Source organism: Phaenicophaeus curvirostris, chromosome 10 (genome assembly GCF_032191515.1).
Source record: "Phaenicophaeus curvirostris isolate KB17595 chromosome 10, BPBGC_Pcur_1.0, whole genome shotgun sequence".
Classification (NCBI taxonomy): Eukaryota; Metazoa; Chordata; class Aves; order Cuculiformes; family Cuculidae; genus Phaenicophaeus; species Phaenicophaeus curvirostris.
The window spans coordinates 20,009,397-20,028,812 of NC_091401.1; the positions used below are offsets into that span (position 1 = coordinate 20,009,397).

General features: G+C 43.0%; 1 protein-coding gene across 3 annotated transcripts in view; it reads left to right on the forward strand.

The window, feature by feature from the left end:
• PLD1 (phospholipase D1) overlaps nucleotides 1–19,416 on the forward strand; it is a 75,618-nt gene that overhangs the window by 33,236 nt on the left and 22,966 nt on the right. For all 3 annotated transcript variants that reach the window (XM_069864566.1, XM_069864565.1, XM_069864567.1), the window contains 10 exons: nucleotides 1,399–1,464; nucleotides 7,692–7,750; nucleotides 8,256–8,348; nucleotides 10,754–10,906; nucleotides 11,687–11,836; nucleotides 12,853–12,936; nucleotides 14,585–14,666; nucleotides 15,999–16,109; nucleotides 17,436–17,642; nucleotides 18,312–18,528. In XM_069864566.1, coding sequence (XP_069720667.1) covers nucleotides 1,399–1,464; nucleotides 7,692–7,750; nucleotides 8,256–8,348; nucleotides 10,754–10,906; nucleotides 11,687–11,836; nucleotides 12,853–12,936; nucleotides 14,585–14,666; nucleotides 15,999–16,109; nucleotides 17,436–17,642; nucleotides 18,312–18,528 — 1,222 coding nt within the window. The remainder of the gene's footprint in view (nucleotides 1–1,398; nucleotides 1,465–7,691; nucleotides 7,751–8,255; nucleotides 8,349–10,753; nucleotides 10,907–11,686; nucleotides 11,837–12,852; nucleotides 12,937–14,584; nucleotides 14,667–15,998; nucleotides 16,110–17,435; nucleotides 17,643–18,311; nucleotides 18,529–19,416) is intronic.

Genomic DNA, 19,416 nt, shown 5'->3' on the forward strand with positions numbered 1-19,416 from the left:
AAAGAGGAAGGTGGTGGTCCCAAGGTTCATACAGGTGAAGTTTTCCTTAGCAGCTGAGGAAAATCATGATGCCCAGAGTGGCAGTTCCCCTCCTCCCAGCTGCTCCAATTTAAAGATAGAAGAGGCAGTTCACAGAGTCGACTTGTGTGATGGAGGCAGCCCCACAGCCATCAGAATCTGAGATTTCTAGTCCTGTCCCCCTCTGAAAGAGAATGACAGCCAGTCTTGATGCTGAAGTGGGTAATTTTATCCAAGGCACGTGTGTTCTGTGTAACTTCATCAGATGTTAACAGATGGGCCTTTCTGTGAGGAGGGCGGATGTCTTCCTACCTCTTCATTGCAGCTTTGCTGTTTGAAAAAAAAAAAAACCAAACCCAACAAAAACCCCAGAAGTCTTTAAAAAAACCAAAACAAGCCCTGCATTCGTTCACCCTGTGCTTATCATTCTCTTTGTGCTGTTCACTCCCTCCCTGGGCTTTCTGCTGCTGAAGCCTCAAGTCCTGAAAGGTTCTGTTTCGAGACTGTGCAGTGCAGATAACCTTCTCTGCTGTGCATGGCTTCGCTAAAAAGTGGGAAGTTTCAAGGGAGAGATGTTGGTTTAAAAGAGGAAGTAAAAACGTGTTTTCTAGATCTGTTCTCCTCTGCTCCCTGCCTTGATTTCCTTGTAGGAATGGTACAGCTTTCACCATGGAATGTGTACCCCCACTGCCCACCTGGGTTACTCAGCGTTGTTATACTAACACTGAGAAGGGTGAAAGTCCCAATGAATTTGTTTCTTTTCAGTTCATTTTGTGTCCTGTACGACTCTGCCTGGTTTCTGATGCCCAAACAGCTTGATCTCTTCTTTGGCCTGTTACCATGAGGATGGGGAAGAAATTATCTCCTCTGTAATGGTTTCTTCTCTTCCCCTGTCCTGGATGGGTAGTACAGGCTCTCCAGCAACTGGTATCCTGGTCGCTGCCCTCTCTGTGGCCTTGGGGTAGGGCAGCGTGGTCAATGCTCTTCACCCCATGAATCTAGCATTGTGGTTAAACAGTCATCTGAGGTTGTGTTTTCTTACAAAGTTTATTTGTGTGGGTCAGATCGGGCAGGGGCTAATTTTGTGTTTGAAATAGTTCTGAAACTTGGAGTCAGTCGAGAAAGTTGACCTATGGAAAGACTGTGCCAAGAAACAGGTCTGCTGGTGGAAGGTACAAACATGGATCTGTGAACAGTAAAAACTGATGATTAAATTGTTTATGCTGCTGAGCTATAATCTTCCATGAGCACATAATAATATATTTATTCATCCGTTCAAGGTGAAAATGTCTGATTTCTTGATTGGTTGGATTGTGGTTTGATTTTTATTTTTTTTTTAATTCCTGCCTCTTATCTAAAGCTTCAATGTTTTAATTGTAGAAACAGTTGGAAGACTATTTGACAAAGATCCTGAAAATGCCGATGTACAGGAACTACCATGGAACAGTAAGTAGAAATTATTTAGCTTAAATGCCTAAAGAATATTCACCTTACAAATGTTGAATTCATTGGAAGAAGACACACAGCTTATATAAGAAACATTCTACAGACGATTTGCAAGCATTTTGGCTTAGCTGCGTTCTCCAGCATCAATGTAATATCATTAAAACCAAAGGAAGAGACTGAATGACTTGCTCTTGGAGGTCATTATTATAACACAATGATAACTTCGTCAGGGTAGTTCAGTCCAGACAGCTGATTGTACATGTGTGATGTAGTGTGTTTCTGTTTAGTTCTGGGGAGTGTTTAAGATGCCAAATTGAAGTTTTAAGTACTGGAATCCAAACTGTACCCCTTCAGTTCATGCCTTGTGTGTGGTCTCGAGTGGAAGTTTGTCTTGGGTTCCTATTCTGTGCAATTTCACTGGATTTTGGTGACATTAAGTTTGTATGAGTGATAGCTATTCACCTTTGCGGGTGTCTTGTAATTTTGATAATTGGCTTATTTCCTCAAGTCGATAGGCTTTTGAAATGAGAAGAGATGACAAATCCAACTTCAGGCATATTTTAAGCAAAAATATTTCCTTTGAAAGCCATTCACAAGCTATTTTTTCAGTAGTCCTCACCTGTCAGCTGTAACATCTCCCTGGGATGGTAATTTATTTCCACCTGTGTGGCTGCATGACTGTGTTACTTCATGTTTTGTATTATCAGCAAGACCCAATGCCTGCATTGAGCATCATGAGAGCTTAGTGACGTTTCTGAGCGGGAGCTGATAACTGGTAATGCTTGGGTTTCAAACAAGCCAGAAATGCAGACTGAACTTAGGGTATATGTAGCTGCCAGTTCTTATCTTCGACTTCTGTTGTTGTTTGGGAGGTGTTCTGCTCTTTTGCAAGATTTCAGTTGTGTAGGGATGTTGGGCAGCTCGTAGCTGGGTGTCGTGCCTGAAAGCCACGTGTGCTTTTATTGCGGAGCTCAGTGTGCTAAGCGCTGCTTGTTATATGGGTCAAAGTGCTCATCCAGGGTTGGCTGGCGTGCTTTGAGTTACAAGAAGTCTTCAGACTCAGGCTGAGGGAGCTGTGTTCCTGACAGAGTGCTGGTTCTGGGGACAGGCTGGGGAGCTGAAGTCCGAGGCAATGAAGAGCTGCGTTAGTCTGCATGTGGAAAATACTCATCCTTTATTCTAAAGGGGAGATTGGGATAACCTGGCAATTTTGATCAGTAGCATATGCAAAATGGGAGAGGGTTATTTTACAGTGCGGATCTATCTTGTCACTCTTAAGCAGACATTGCTTCTATCAAGTATTTTGGAGAATTCCTGCTTATGTAGGAACGTGGGTGATCTTTCGACCAGGCTGTGGTTCGAGGCGGGTTGCCACAGTGGGGGCTGGGTGAGGACATGAGTGGTCCTGTCTTGCCCAGGCAGCTGTGGGGTGCTCCTCTCCTCCTGTGCTGAATTGCGCTTCTGTCCCTGGCCCATGGAGCCAGATGTCACTTTGCACATAAATTCTCAGTTTATTGTTGGCTTTCTCTGGATTTGGCTGCAGCAAAGCATTCAGTGAGAACTTTGCCGCTAATGGTAGGGGTACTGCTGCTAAATGCAGCAGGTCCTCCAGGCGATGCTGGAAGAAAGCACAGGGAGAACAATGTTTCCTTTAAGAGAAGCATCAAAATAACCCCCAGCGTTTTCAGAACAGAGACTAAAGTGAAGATTCTTGGCATTTTCCTTGGAAGTGTTTCTCCTCTTTAGAACAAAATGAGGGCTTTGCTCTTCCTGTGGTTGAGAAATCTCTTTCCTGTATGCTGACAAATGCTGTAACTGTCTTCATCTTGGAGCACATTTTGACTCTTGTGTGTTCCTCTGATCAAATCTCTGCACTCAGATGTTTTTAAAAATCCTGAATTCTTTGTGAAGTCAGGTGTGGAGTTGCAGTGGCAAGTGGCAACCTGCCTGATGTGTAACCCCTGGTCCTTCTGAAGAAGTTGTATCTCCTCAGAGATGTTTTTACATCTGACCCACATGATTTAATTAATTTGCTTTTTTAATTTATTTTTTAATTTCACATTTGCAGTAAATTTATTATTTGTCAGTGAGAGGATTACCATGTTAAAACACTGTCTTGAGGACATGCCATACACTGAGAAAGTCAAGCCTGCAAGTTGAGTTTGATGTGGTTTTACAGACCTGAAGACCCAGGTGGACTGAAGATGCAGTCCACAGTGAGCACATGACTTTGTAGAGGTTTTACATCCTCTAGCTTTTCTAGGTGACACTGTTACAGGCTGTGGAAGTAGAACCTACCAAAGCATCATCACTTAGAAACGTACCAAGTATCTCTTGCTTTGACTGGGGAACTTTGACTAATACAACTTGCAGCTTTCTCATTATTTCTCTTAATTTCTCAGCATTTGTTGTAACAGAGTATTTTATGTGGAGTTCACGAATGGGTTGGTAGATGTGATAGGCTGTGATATGACTTGAGGCCTCATAGCCTTTCATTATTGTTTTTTCCTTTTTGCTGTGTGTCTTATGATTAAATCACATCTCTTCTAGTCCTTCACAAAATGTTTTTATAGTGCTTCAAGACAATTACCATTAAAATGAATGTTGTGGCAATCTGTGTTAATTATCCATGCTTTTTTCTGGGAAATGGAAACTGGGGCAATATAGCCCCAAAACATTAGGAAACAGGGCCCATGGGCTTGATTGTATTCCATTCGTAAAATTTTTATTAATAAAATTTTATTAATTGGACTTCTGCATCATTTTTTTGAGCTGCAATAGCTGAAAAGTGCCTAGGGAGAATAGAAAATAAGATTTGGTTGAACCGAAGTGTGTCTGTCTAACATTTTGCGTAAGGTTTATTAATGGAGTGTAAAAACGTCATCTTAAATGAAAGCATTACAATGTAAGAACAACTCAGACGTGAGAGTGGCTGCTGTTCGGCCTCTCATATGGCACTTGAATTTGCACACTATTGCGAGGGTCCCAACCCAACCTTTCAGTATTTTTAGTTATTGCACTTGAGCTTTATTACATTTCTTTTTTTTTTGTTTTTACATTTGGGGTTATTTTAAGCCAATTTTATATTTATGTGAGAAATAGCTGGCATCTTCCCTAAGAATATTATTCTGAACAATGGTGTAAGTTTATTTTGTTGCTAGCCATTGCTGCTAGTCAACTCTTTTTATATTTTTTTTTTTAACCCAGTAAATTAAAACCAAGTGTCAATATGAAAACATAGTGTGGAGCTGCCGAATTCTTTTGGAAGTGCAGATGCTCTATGAAATTTTTGCTTACATAAATCATGCATGCTCTACATCGCTGGCAGAATGGGATGGTTTAAAACAGTGGCTCATGCACCTTGCAGCTGGTTTTCCACATTTCATAGCGTGTCCTTCTGCAGCTGATCACTCCTGTCTGTTTTTCTTTTTTTCTTTTTATTGCTACAACAATGTCATTGAAACTGCATTCTCTAGGTCCGTATCATGCTTAAAATATTCTGCTGCAGATCACTCTGAAACCAGAGCGGGATACCGGCTCCCCAGGGAGGCAGCTGGGCAGTGCAGGAATTCAGATGTGGAGGAGATGAAAGCACCTCGCTGCTCTGCATTCCCCTCCTAGTTTTTTGGTGAATGACAAGCACCTCAGATGAAACACACTGTAACAGTAAAAATAGCTAATACAGCAATAATAATAACAGTAATAAATCATTCGATCAGATATTTTCCACCACATAGAGGAATTTCCATTTTAACTGGTGGAATTTATGTATGGTTTTTTTCGCAATCCAACAGTCCTAATTGGAGCTGCTTGATCAACACTTCTGTCACAGTCATAGCCATTTCAAAGACTTCTTGGCTGAAGAATGGGTTGCCGCACTGCCAGACAATCTTTCTTTATTTTTATGCAGTCGTAGTTGTGTTTCTGCAAGTAATTTTCCCTCCTAGTTTTTTTCTCTTTTCTTCTTTAAGGACAATTGTTTCTCCGCATGCAGTGCTCCTCAAATTGCTGCCAGTTTTTTGGTCAGAGCCAACACTTATCAAAGGGTTTTGACATTTGTGTTCATTGTTTTTTGTGTGCCCAATGTGAGAGAAATGTCTGGGTTTCAGCTTTGTCTGAAGGAAACTGCCAGCCATTTTCTGAAGAAATGAAAATGGGATCCAGAGCAAAGAACTGGCCTGACATTTTGCTTGGGACCTCTGATCAGAGCTTCTAGCATACACTAGGTTTTCAGATGCTCCCCATCCCATTCTGACTGTCACTGCAGAAAATGCAGAGACATTCATAGGTCACTGTTTGTACTTTTCTGGAACATGCGGCGAGACTGGTGATAGCAAGATTATTAGTAAAAGCATGGAATAATTTATTTTAGCCACTTTCTGAAAACAGGCTGAAATCACTTCAAAATAAGGACATTAAATTTGCCTCTAGTGAATAGTGATTACTTTCTGTCCTTGAGCTACTCGGAGGAAAAACAAGAGATCTTTTGTTCTTGTCCGTGACCTTATCAATGTGAGAAGTCTGGGAAGGTCCCAGTAGCAGCAGTGCGTGAGGAGAAGGAATGATCTGTCCTACTGCTGCTTCTGTGGGGCAAAAATGATGTTGGGAAGGGAACCTGAGCTAAACTCGCCATAACTGCAAGATAGACTTTTGCCCCAAATTTCTGTATATTCTTAGTTATACTTAAGAGTGTGGAAATACCTCAAAGACTTTTGGGTCCATCTATGTAATTCCGCTGCAAAACTGGGTATTGTCTATGAGGACCTTGAGGTTGGTTTGCTGAGGAGCAGGTGACAGTGGCCACCTTGGATAAGAACCCTTTGCTGGGTGCCAGCACTTGAGCTGCTGTGAGGCATGGGTGAGCATGGCCTGAAACTGTCCTCGGGACTGTCTCATGTCTCGACTGCGGTTGGGAGTGTGGGTTGACTCCTGGGCTTTGGTCCCAGCAGGCTTCATTGCCAAAATAGATGGTTAGAGGATTCCCTCCAGCTTGCTGCCTGACCAAACGGGAGAACAATTCACACTGCCCTGAGCGCCGTTCTGCACTTGGACAGATTTATGTGGTAATAAATTAGAAGTGTCTGGGTGCAGGCAAGCCTCTGCTGTGCAAGGCAACTACTTCACAAGGCTTCACCTGCCCAAGCCCCATCCTGCACGGAATGCCTGGGGCAGGTGTTTCTCCCTGCTAATGAGGCCCAGGGCTCCTAACCAGCAGACTGTCAGGAATGTCCTGCTGTGCCAAGAAAAGCCTGCTCAGTCAGAATTACCCAGTGTCCTATTTTGAGAGGGGAGCGTAATCATGCTGTGCTTTCTCACCGGCTTTGCTTGCCGTTATGTTCCTCTGCAATCTCTGCTGAAGCAGGAGGGGCCGCAAGGAAGCGGGTTGCTTGAATTCAAGATTTGCGGGTACACTCGATAGCCCTATTTTTAGAGGTAACGTAATCGTGTTGTGCTTTCTCACTGGCTTGCCGTTATGTTCCTCTGTGTTCAAGGTTGCTTGAATTTGAGATTTGTGGGTAAACTTGATAGTATGGCACATGGGTTTCTCAGCCTGCACCTGATCCAGGGCTCTGTCGGGCACGCAGACGGGCAGAAATTATGGAGAGCATGCTTGGTCTCACTCTTCTGGCCAACTGTAGCTTTTCTGTGGATTTTTGGCTCCCAGGGTCAAGATGCAGTAGTGGATGTGGGGCAGGGGTTGTGCAGCACTGAGTGGGAGTGACCTGATACAGTGATTTGGAGGATGATCACAGGTTGAGGAGCTGAACTCCCATGTGGTGTGTGTCCACAGGGAAGGGGATAGATTACTCTCAGCCTTGGGTATGTGTGCTCATTCCCCTTCCAGCCTTTCCATGAGGGTCACTGGAGGAAGGAGAGGATTCAGGCGGTCTGCCAGCTTCACACAGACTCCCCAAACAGTCAAACTCATTTCAGTCAGTGGTCCAGGAGGGAGGATACCAGTGGGTCCCTATGATATGTTTGATCTTTATTGTCCTGGTTGCCTATAATGCATTCTTCAAAGCATGTTGAAAATAAACAAGCAAGCAAACAAAACCCCTATCAAACTACGTTTTTTGGTCTTCTTGAAGATGCTTAAGTGATGGTGGGTAACTTCTGCTCAGGATGTTCTGTAGGTTCTGTCTTTATGACAGGTCACTTTGGTTTATCAAAGTATTTCTTGGATTTTGGAGAATGAAACGTGAGGAAATCTCTTTTTCTTTCCCCAGATGGAGTTCATTGGAGTAAGCCAGCTGTCATTCATCCATGACCTGGGACCAAAGGGCATGTGAGTTGTGACCTGGGTTTACCAACAGCACAGCTTTATAAATAAATATTGTTCAAATCAATAGCTTCCCTTTATATTAACTGACTGAGGAATATTTTGCCATCTGTATAGAAAAGTTATTAATGTTCAGGCAGAAATGCTACAACTTTGGGAAATAGTTTTTGCAGCAGGCAGTTTTGTGAGATGTAAGGTGCAGCCCATCAATTGGCTCATGGGGTTTCTTCCTTTCCCGCTCTACAACGTGCTGACCTGCTTGTTCTCCTGTTTGTGCTATAAAACAGACCGTACATTTCTTAAATCTGTGCGCCTTCCTTTTGTGGGTTTATTTTTTGCCATTTTTCCAGCTTTCCAGGCACTGACACAGAAGCTGCTCTGGCACAGATGGAGGTGGCAGGAGCCATCCCTTGGGGCTCAAGGAATGCACCAGGCATCTTCCAACTGGGAGCTGCCCTGTGCCTCCAGGAGGACCACACTGCCCATCCTAACCATCTTTCTGTCGTTGCAGAGAAGGCTTTATCATGAAGCGCTCTGGGGGCCACCGCATACCTGGCCTGAACTGCTGTGGCCAAGGAAGGATGTGCTATCGATGGTCCAAAAGGTACTGCTGGGATGAGTGAAGATGGCAATGCTATGTGCTCCTCGGGCACACATACAAAAATCCTCATTTGTCTTTTTCTTACAAAAAAGTCTATGAGGGAGATTCTTGCTTTTTTGCAAAAGGCCTGGATTTTCAGGTTGAAAGGGTCCATAGATTTAATCCCCCTTCATCCTCTTGTATGGATGATAGTGATTTTTTTTTTTGTGTTTGAGTTCCTAGCAGAAGGGATATGTTGCTCCAGAGGAAAACTGGATTTTCCTATAGCCCTAAGCTGGCAGAAATGACAATAATTCCCTGGTGTGTGCCCAGCTTTCCCTGCTGCAGGAGTGCCTGGGGGCTCTGTGCCTTCGGGAAAGAACACGGCTGTTGACACTGCCCTGGCCAGATTTTAGCCCAGTTTTCTGAGCTTCCCTTCATCAATTCACAAATAGAAAATCCATTAATCAAAACACTATTGAGCTGCTTTGGAGCTGGGTTAAATCAGACGTGACATGCAGCAGCAAGAAGCTCCACTTGGTGAAGTTGACCTTCGTATTAAATATCTCACCTCTTCCTTATTACTGCAGGTGCTTTTGTGGAAGTTTTCACAAGCCGCCTGGTTCCAATGTCCTTTCCCACTGCAGGCAGATTTAACTTACTGTCCCCATTTGTTTACCTTCTATGTTGATCTCGATATTTCATGGGGTATGGTGCAGGGAGGCATGTGCTTTGGAGGAGTATGTGTGTAACCAGCTAGCGTCCACAAAATGTATGGGGTGTTTCTGGAGCTTGCCCTTCCTGGGCAAATCTTGCCTTTTGAAAAACCAAACAGCACATCTCTGACTTCTAGAAACTGTTTCTTGGTCTGGAAGACCAAGCATTGTGCACCTTTGTATTTCAGCATCATCAGTGGGCAGTCGTTAGTTTATCTTATAAAATTCTATTTTCCAACCAAATCTTTCAGCATTCTATGAAGAAGAGGTCCTATTTCTTCATAGTGTTTCCAACATTTCTTAATGTAATTTTACAGAAGATCTCTATAACGAGTGCACAAGGAGATGAGGATGTGACTTTCTTCCAGGTCAAATCATTAAGTTGTCTCTAGCTTTTTTCCCCCTCTGTTATGGGGGGGGGTGGAGGGCGGGGTGCAGGGAGAGGAAAGCGCCTTTTCCTCTTGATGCTCTCATTAACTCTCCCTTATGTTATGCAAAGCTCAGGTTTTATCAGGGACTGCAGCACATACAGCTCTGATGAATCTCAGTTTTCCTTTAGAGCCTAAAAAGGAGATGGGAGAAGTGTTTGAGTGGGATTGTGTGCGAAGTAACACAAGAGGGCACCGAATCCTCACCATGCCCTGCTGGGACTCACAGCATGTGCATCAGTAAATAAGCAAATAACAGCAGCAGTTCCCAGTGAGGATTATTTAAGTGAAGGATTTTAGGACACATCAAGCTGGAGGCATAACTCCCTTAGCACAAGGCAAGCTGCAGCTGTTTCCCACAACAGCTTTGCTGCAGGCATTGGGAAGTATTTTGGCACCAAATGAGAGGTGATGCTGGGATAACTCTTTCAGACTCCTGCAAGAAAAGAAAAATTATGGGATCTGGTTGTAGATGAGGTGCTGAACAGCAGGCTGTTACTAAAGATACAAGAATGGACAGATTTTTGCAGTATTTGCTGTTGCTTTGTGTCTTTATGAGTGTGCAGAAGAATGAGGCAAAGGCTGGAAACCTCTGTGGGACAGAGGGGGCTGGTTACCCCAGCTACGCTGAAGGAAGATTAAAAATTAGAAATGCCATTCACAGTTAAAAATATGGGGTTTTTTTTCCCCAGAGTTGTCTTCAGGGTACGTTATTTATGTAAAACATGCTGGTCATCTCTCATCATGTGTTTCTAACAGGGTGCCTGTTGCTTGGCAATAAAAGCTTTCTGAAATGTCTCACTCATATACTTTGAGAGCAATGGAAGTGATCCTTGCATCATAATTAATGTTGGAAATGTCAAATAATTCCTATATTGCCTCTAGGTGTAGCACACAAGCTGAATAAATATCTGGGATGGTGGAATCCTGGCTGAGAGGTTTGTGAGCAAGGAGGTTCTCATTGATTTTGTTAGACATGAGAGCCTATATCTTCAAAGAACTGTGTAAAGGGTAGTCATGCAAATAACTTTAAAAGTGTTAGATTGATTTCAAATTTATTACCTATGTTCTTGAAATAGGTACTTTTCTGCTCAAGAAAACCATATCCTGGACAAGCCCCAAAAAGAAATTTTACCTATCAGTTGAATGCTTTCCTTTCCCTGATAAATGATTTGTGCTTGTTTTGAAGGGAACACCTTCACACTTTATTAGAGTATTTTTATGGCTCATGTATCGAAGAACGACAGGGTAAAATACAAGTTACCTGCTTGCTGTGCCCATGCAGGTGGCTGGTGGTGAAGGACTCATTCCTACTATACATGAAGTCAGACTCTGGGGCCATTGCCTTTGTCCTGCTGGTAGATAAGGAATTCAACATTAAGATAGGCCAGAAAGAAACGGAAACTAAATATGGGTTGCAGATCGACAATCTCTCCAGGTAAGAAGTACAGTCTTTATATAGACTCTTTTTAGTTTGCTTTTGCTTTTTAAGGAAGAATCAGTGCCCGAGGAGGGGTTAACAAGGTGTGCCAGGTTGCCACAGTGCAGCTCAGCTTCCTGCACTTCTCAGCGCCTGGGCAGCTGCTGGTGTGTTTATACCTGCTGGGGATTTGGCCTGTGTGATGCTGATCATTTCCGATATCTTAATGAGACGTTTGGAGCCTCAGCTGCTGTTTGTCCATCCTTGTGGTTATTACTCAGGCCTAGGGGCATGGTGAGTTGCGCAGTCTGGTTTTGCAGCAGTTGCTTACAGTAATTTTCTAGGTGCTCTGTTCTGCAAGCAGGGCCGTGTTCCTCTACATCCCAACCGAACTATTACCCAAAAGTTATGCTAGTTGGGATAAAGAGGTATTTAATACTTTTGTAATACAGTACAGTATAAAATAATCTTTTAAAAAATACAGCATTAGCTAGGTCCAACTGTCCTCTGAGTTAAGCTGATGCTATTAATTTAAATCTGGGATGTTGTTGGTGGTTTGGGTTTTTTTTTTGTACCTGGCAGAGCAGCACTGTGATAGTCGCTCAAATCAGTTCATTGCTGATTTATTCTTCTGCAAGCAAAACAGCAAAGCAAAGACTGTTGCAGTTCCTTACTTTTTTGCTTAAATAAAATATGACTGATGCAGGTGCATTTATCAACATATATAGACAGCAAAGAGCAGCCCAATTACATGTACACGGCTTCAGCTTCCTGCCTCATATGTTGTCTGTTTTACAGGTCGCTGATTTTGAAGTGTAACAGCTACAGACATGCCCAGTGGTGGAGGCAGGGCATAGATGAGTTTATTCGGAAACACGGCAAAGATTTCCTCACAGAGCACCGCTTCGGCTCTTATGCAGCTGTGCAGGAGAACACGCTGGCCAAGTGGTGAGGATTGCAGCAAGGCTGTGACTGGGTCACAGTGCCTTGGATGCTGTTGCTTGCAGCAGGAGCAGTGCATGCTGGCTTGCATTAGCCCTGGATCTGATGGATAAAGTTGGTAGCGTTTGGTGGCCGTGGGGGCTGATGGTAATTAGAGAAGTTGGAAAAAAATTATTCTTTCTTCACTGGGAACAGAATAAGTAGTATTGGTGGTAGAAGTGCTTTGGTCCTGCTATGGCTTTGTGTCACAGCTAATAGCATTTTGAAATAATAGCATTTCAAGTTTCATTTGAATTTGAACACATTTATTATTGTAATATTAAAACCAGTATTTTGATGCACATGTAATTGCAGGATGCTTATGAGTTAAAACCAGAACTGTTCTTTCTTTATGGTACTCCTGGCTTCAGTTTTATCCCAATTTCTGAATCTGGAAACAGTTTCCCAAGTGTTTAGGTCTTTAGGCTGGCTCTGTGTTGTAAGCTCGTAGTAGTGCAGCTTTGTAATGAAAGACCATCAGCAGATGCGAATTTGGATATAGTCTAACGGTGACTGGGCTGTTTGCACACTGCAGTCCCACAAGAAATCACTAATCTGTTCCCAGAAACACCTCAAAAAAATGATTATAGCTGGAAGCAAATCTTGCAGGTGCTCTCACTGGAGCTTCTTCTGCAGTGCAGCAGGCACTGCCCGAATAGTTTCTGTAAATCAAAGCAAACACCTCTCCACCATCCTTTTCTGAGCCAAACCTCGCACCTCAAGCAAAACCCAAGAATACTGTGTGCAGTTGGCAGAAGTATCAAGTGGCACTTAATAATCTCTTGTGCTGTTTCATTAAGCTGCTAATAGCAGCACAAAATTCTCCCTGTGTGTTGTCCTAATTCTTGAAATTAGCTTTGAATTTGCTCTTGAGAAGAGAATGTAAGTGGCATTAACACAGAACCGCGTTGGTCTTCGGATATGGTCTTCCTTTAATGAAAATGGAGAAAACCTAAATCTGTGTGTTCTGTTTGCTTTTACAGGTATGTAAATGCTAAGTGGTACTTCGAAGATGTCGCGAATGCCATGGAAGCCGCTAAAGAAGAAATTTTCATCACAGATTGGTGGTTCGTACTTACATGTTTGAATGTTGACCAGCTGTCTCTCTTGGGACATTCCTGACAATGCGGCACTGTTCGGAGGCCCTACAGTATGGCAACTAGCCGTGCGGCCAGATGGTTTGGCAGCACACCCAAACATCTCCTTGTGTTGCATTCAAAGGCCTTTTCAGGAGGGTTGGCAGCAAAAGTGCATGCTTGAAATCAACAGCTTGGTTGTCTCCTTCCAAGGAAAAGCTTAAATTGCATAAAGGCACCACCTGAATTGCAAATGTTACGTCTTGAGGTGCTCATCGGGAGTGTAAATCACAAGAATTTTTTTCAGTGTGTGAGGGAACCTGGATGATCGAGCACTACCAATAGTGTTCTTCCTGTATGATCCTGCATGGGACCCTCCTTGCAGCTGCTCCTCATTGTTTTGGGAAGCCTCGTGCCAGTGATGAGGGCGACTGGAGGATGTAATTTTGCTCTGCTCTTAAGTGGGCTAGACAGTGGAGTGTGAGGGGGTTGTCGTCCGTCCCCTGAGCTGAAGGACCTGGTTCTGCCCACTTCTTAACTAGTACTTCAATACGTTTTATGCAATGGTCTGGTTCCTACTTGAGGCAGAAAAGGGGTGCTCTCACAGTCTTGGGGTAGAGTTTCTTGGCTGGAGGCCTGTTGTGGCTGCCTGTGTCTTGCCTTTATGGAGGTTAATCAGGCTGAGCCACTCCAGACCTTGGGGACAGGATGACAGGGCAGGCTCTGAAGCAATGGCTCGGACTTCACCTTTACTCTTGGGCGCATCTACGTGCTCCTTTTTATCCAGCTGTAAAATTAACCTCTTACTACTAATCCACTGCCCATAGGAACTGGGAGGATTAACGTGACCACAGATAAATGCAGTGCTCCTGAATCCCCACATGCGACATCAGACAGCAATGCAAGAGCATCATATTTTGGATCCATTATCTCATAATATTTCATTCAGGCAATTGTTAATGCAACTTGGAATTGCAAATCATATCCTAAACTGCCAAGCTTCAGATAAAAATCCTGTTGTTAGAATCATGTTTTTAGGATGTAGTGATATGCTTTAATCAAGCCCGAGTTCCCATGCTCAGTACAGAAGTAAAAGAATGAAATTCTGTCACCTTCCTTTGCAGGAGTTGGATAAGATTGCTTAATTATTCCTTATAGTCCTTAAAGCTATGAATCAATAAAATGCCCTGTTGAGAGATCATTTTGTTTTCGCTTTAGGCAGCAAGGAAAATTGAGCACAAATCTAGGCTACTCAGGTAGTCTACATACCAGGAAAACTGAAATCTCGCTCTTACTTTATGTCTACATATTTCTTGCAAATCTACCTTGGGATTTTCTTTTGTTTTATCTTTCTTTCACAGATAGAGTCCAAGTTTCCTTATTTATACATCACTATTAAACTTAGTCTCGTGGGTTGTTGAGTCGCATGTCCTGGATGCATCCGCTGCCCTCTGTAATGCTCCATTATTAAAAAAAGCCAAGAGCATGACACTGGAGAATGCTTGACTCTGGGTCGTGAGCCTTAATATCCACCTTAGATAAATTTTTGTATTTTTTGCTTAGCAAGTTGATTGTTTAGGCCACTGCTTTGTTTGCACACTACATATGCAGGTTTTTTTCCACCCCTTTATTTATTTAGGCTGAGCCCAGAGATCTTCATGAAACGACCCGTTGTAGAAGGAAATCGTTGGCGGCTGGACTGCATTCTGAAGCGGAAAGCAGTAAGTGAGCTCCAGCTGCAACCTTCACCCTGAAGAAAACCCCTTGTGCCCTACCAGTTACAGGATGATACTGGGACTGGAGCATTTGTGCTGTTTGTTTTGGTAGGGATGAGAGTTAAAAGCTGGCCAAGCCTTACTTCAGATGGCTTCAGAAAACTATATGCTTTAATTTGCTCCTCCTGTTTGTGTTTGGAAGAGCTCAGAGGCAGAAGAATAGACCCTCTGATTGTGCTTTCAAGTCCCCAGGTTTGGGTCACTTCAGTCTTGCCTTATAACTGTCTCAGCTTCTGGTGGGAGTCAAAGAGCGGTTGCTGTCTGGTGCTCTCCTTGTGGCATATGTAATGTAGAGGTACAGGGAAGACTAAGCACTTTGTGGTAGCTCTGGGTAGGTGGTTTTTATGTTACTGTGTGTTGTCCAGATCCCCTGTCATTATCATTATTATGGCTCTGTGCTGCAGCTTTCCAGGCTGAAGCTGTGAAAGGTACCATTAGCCTGCCAAAAAAATCAGGATGTTATTAGTAAAAAGTCACTTGGTATCATCCAAAGGTTCACATGAACTTACAATAGCCTTCTCATCTGGTTTTCCATATTTGCTATATTGCATAGATCCTTGCTACAACTAAAATCCAAAGAATCTGAACAGAAAAGCTCCGATCTGTTGTGATTGGTGCCTTTCCTGGCACTCCTGGTCACGATTCCTGTGCAAAGCTCTATGCTGCTGCTTTCTCTTCTTTCTTGTGCAGCATTTTGAGATATAAGCAAGCAGCTGCAACTACTAGGTCTATTTCTCTTTTCTGTAATTGTTTTTGTGTTAGACAACAGTTTATTTTGTTATTGGTTGTACTCTGTACATGTCTGGATCCAGACTGTCGAGGAAAAGTTTAATGGAGTCAGGTGAGCCAGACAGAGAAGTTGAGTGTGGCGTAGCTCAGCTCTTCACACACAAATCCAAGTGCTGAGGCCTTCTCTGGCTGCTGAATAGTTTTCCTGAGCAGTGCGGGTCCTTGCATATTGTGGGATCTCAGTGCTGAATCTGGGAAAGCATAATCATAGAATCGTAGGTTGGAAAAGACCTTTGAGATCATCAGCTCCAACCATACCTGTCCACTACTAAATCATATCCCCAAGGACCTCATCTGCCTGCCTTTTAAACACCTCCGGGGATGATAACTCAACCCTGGGCAGCCTGTAATCCAGAACAAGTAACTTCAGCCTGTGTTTCTGTCTGCAGACACAACATGCTTACTGCCTCTTAGCTTTTCCTTGCTTCAGAAATGGACTGTGTTCATTGACATACCTGCTTACTATGTGTTTCTTTTTATTTTTCACAGCAACAAGGAGTGAGAATTTTTGTTATGCTGTACAAAGAGGTGGAGCTTGCCCTGGGGATCAACAGTGAATACAGCAAGCGGACACTCATGCATCTCCATCCAAACATTAAGGTTGGGCAGTTGTATGAAGGATATTAGCATTAATTTATTCTTGATAGCTATTGCTGACCCTCAGTGTATTTAGGTGTGAACTGGAAGAACAGCGTTTCCCACCATTACAGTGCGAATAGTCTGAAAACAGGAGAATCACTCATACAGTGATTACCACATCTGGCAACTTCATTTCTTTAGGTTAGAATTGAACATAAAATTGCCTAGTTTTGACCTGCCAAAGCGAGTATTCGTCTGTTTCAGAAGAAGCATATTTCATGTGACAAGTTAATGGGGTTACATCAAATGGAAAATTACAATTTGAGAATGTTGTCTCATTTCAGCATTTATGCTCATATATAGATGATGAGAGTCAACATTGAATGTTTATGTTCCCATCATAAATGAAAAGCATTACACTGTTCTGTGCTGTTTCGCTGCTGCTCTGCCACCAAGCAGAAAATGAGTTGTGGCACATGAACCAGTAGCTAAGGCTAGATCCAGTCTCTTGAAATTAGACACATGTATTTTAATGAGCTATAAGATATATGTGTGCATGAGGGTGACTAAAAAACTACTAGAATAGACCTATTGTCACTTGATCAATTGTCATGGTGAAGGGAGGCATCCATTCACCAACATCTTTGTAGCAAAACTGGGAAGTATACCTGGAGGATATGTGCTAGCTGTGTAACAGGTCCGGGGAGGAGTTGAGTGAAGCTGTAGCTTTTTCCCCAGGAAGCTAGTCTAATCGCTGTTCTCTAAAAATAAAACCTGAAACTATATCCTGTATGCTTATATACATAGAAATTGTTATAAACAGATGTCAAAGAAAATCTCATAAACGCATGTCAAACAACTTGCTGATTTTAAATGGGGGAAAGAACAGCCAACTTCTTATTTCACTTATGTAGTGGCAACAACCAAATAAGTGAGTCACATCACCAATATGTTGTTTTCTTTCAGAGCAGGCTTTGTGTTTGAAAGCTCAGTGATTACAGCTCTACTGAAAGCATGATGTTATTTGTTGAAACAGTTTCCTTGACTATGATGCTGTTAAGGCATGAACACTGTTGTAAGTGTGGCCTATCCCAATATCAGTTACCGTTGCCAATTTGCAATACCTGCTCTGTGGAGATGCGCCTGCCTGCCAGCAGTAGGGCTGAGCCCTGCTCAGGGGAGTCATATAGCTTCCATAATTGCAACAGTTAGTGTGGAGGCATCTTTTAAAAATGCCTGTGTTTCCTCATCATCCTGAGCTGCCAAAAAGAAATGTGGGCAGGTTTCTGACTGGCAGGATGTAAACTGGGCAGTGACACTGAGCTTTGAGTGCTGGTTTTCTTCCAGGTGATGAGACACCCAGACCATGTATCCTCCTCTGTGTACCTCTGGGCCCACCACGAGAAACTCGTCATCGTTGACCAGTCTGTGGCGTTTGTGGGCGGCATCGACTTGGCGTATGGCAGGTGGGATGACGATGAGCATCGCCTGACTGACGTGGGCAGCGTGAAGCGAATGGCAGCAGTGAAGTCGGTGTCAACGACCAACCTGGCAGTAAGTGAGCTTGCTCAGCTGGTGACCACATTCAACATCTGTGTCAGGTTTGCAATGGGGCTGAATAAGCTGTGTCTGCTTCTAACCATAGGATTGGGGTTAGGAGGTTTCAAGAGGAATAATAATGGGAAGGAGGAAGTATCTGAGCATCGGCTGACTCTTTAGGGCTAGATCCTGACCAGCCCTTGCTAGGGAATGAAGATAGACAGTTGGGTTTCCCCTGGAGCAGCAGTTCACAATTTGGAAGCTGCATTCTTAATAAAACTTTGAGTGCTTACTGTCTATTTCTAGCTGAGTGCTCTGTATTTCTGGATACTCAGGCCCTCAGAAGGTGCCTTGCTTGCTGAGCTTTCTGCTAACCTGGATCTGTATGCAACCATATATCTAAAAATGTAGATATATCTACATTTATGAGAATTTCAAGGGGAGTAATAATATAGAGTAAGTTTCTGGAACTGGAGACTGCTAGTATACTGGTTTTTCCTGTTGAGTGTCTCCTCAGAACGGACTCTCTCCCTCAAAAGCATTCCTAGTTCACGTCGAAGTGCATCTTTGTCACAAAGTAAAATTTAGCTTATGTTTTTTTCTGAATATTGATATGAACGATAATCTGTAATTAAAGGGAACCTGTCCATACCTTACCTGCAGCAATGTCTCGTGTCTTTTAAGTCTGCAGCGGAGTCATCTGAACATGTCCCCCTGCAGTCTCAAGCTCTGTCCCCGGAAAGTCACTTGTTCCAGAGAAATGCTGATGATGCCCCAGACTCATCAAAAATGAAAGGAGTAGGAAAAGCCAGAAAGTTTTCAAGGTTCAGTATTTACAAGCATCTCCATAAACATGGCATGCACCATGCTGACAGTGTCAGCAGCATAGACAGTGAATCAAGTAAGTAACGTTTTTCAACTAAACAACATATATAAAGCATTTGTGGAGATGGGTGGGTGGGTGTACATGCAGATTCACAGAATTTCTAGAGTAATGTGTTCTTTGTAAGGGAGGAAAGTTGATGGATTTCTTAAAATAACTACATTTAGTCAATATGTAAATTTGTATCACTGCAAAATTTACAGGAAAGGTTTTAAGTGTATTTGCATTTAGTTGATTATCAGTTTTCATAAGCCACCAGGTGACACAGTATAGCATACGTGATACGTAATGCTTATACTGCTGGAAAACTTTTGATATGCATGGGAGAATCAGATCTTTCATTTTTCACTTTTAATTATTATAACAAGCAAAATGGTTTCTGAATGTGGTTATCGCCTCTTATAGGCTTGTGTTACCTAGGTTTAAAACAGTTCACTCAAGTGGAATTGTTCCTAGTTTACTCATTCACTGGAGAGGAGAGACTATTCAACAGTTGCAGGTTTTCATTCGCCACACTGAAAACAGCTTCAAGGCTAAAATTTCAAGGATCAGCTTGACATTTGTTCTAGCCTGGAGTCCTTCCTCAATTCTGTTCCTCGAGTCCTCAGCTCCTGAAGCTGTACATTGCTCACAATGGGAATTTATTTGAGTTTCCATCACTCCCAGCGGATCTTACTTCTGCCTCTGGCTGGGTGAAGCCTTGCTGGAGCATCGGTTGCCTTGGTTGCAGTCAGCTCAGGGCATAGCCATGGCTTTGCTACTTCAATATATCCATTTGATTTAAAACCACATGGGTCTTGAATTTGGTCCTTTTCCTGTTGTGCCCGTGTAGTTTCTGCAAACTGACTTTATCTTTTGAGCTCCTGTTACACAAGGTGTCTTCAGACAGGATCAGGCACCCATGTA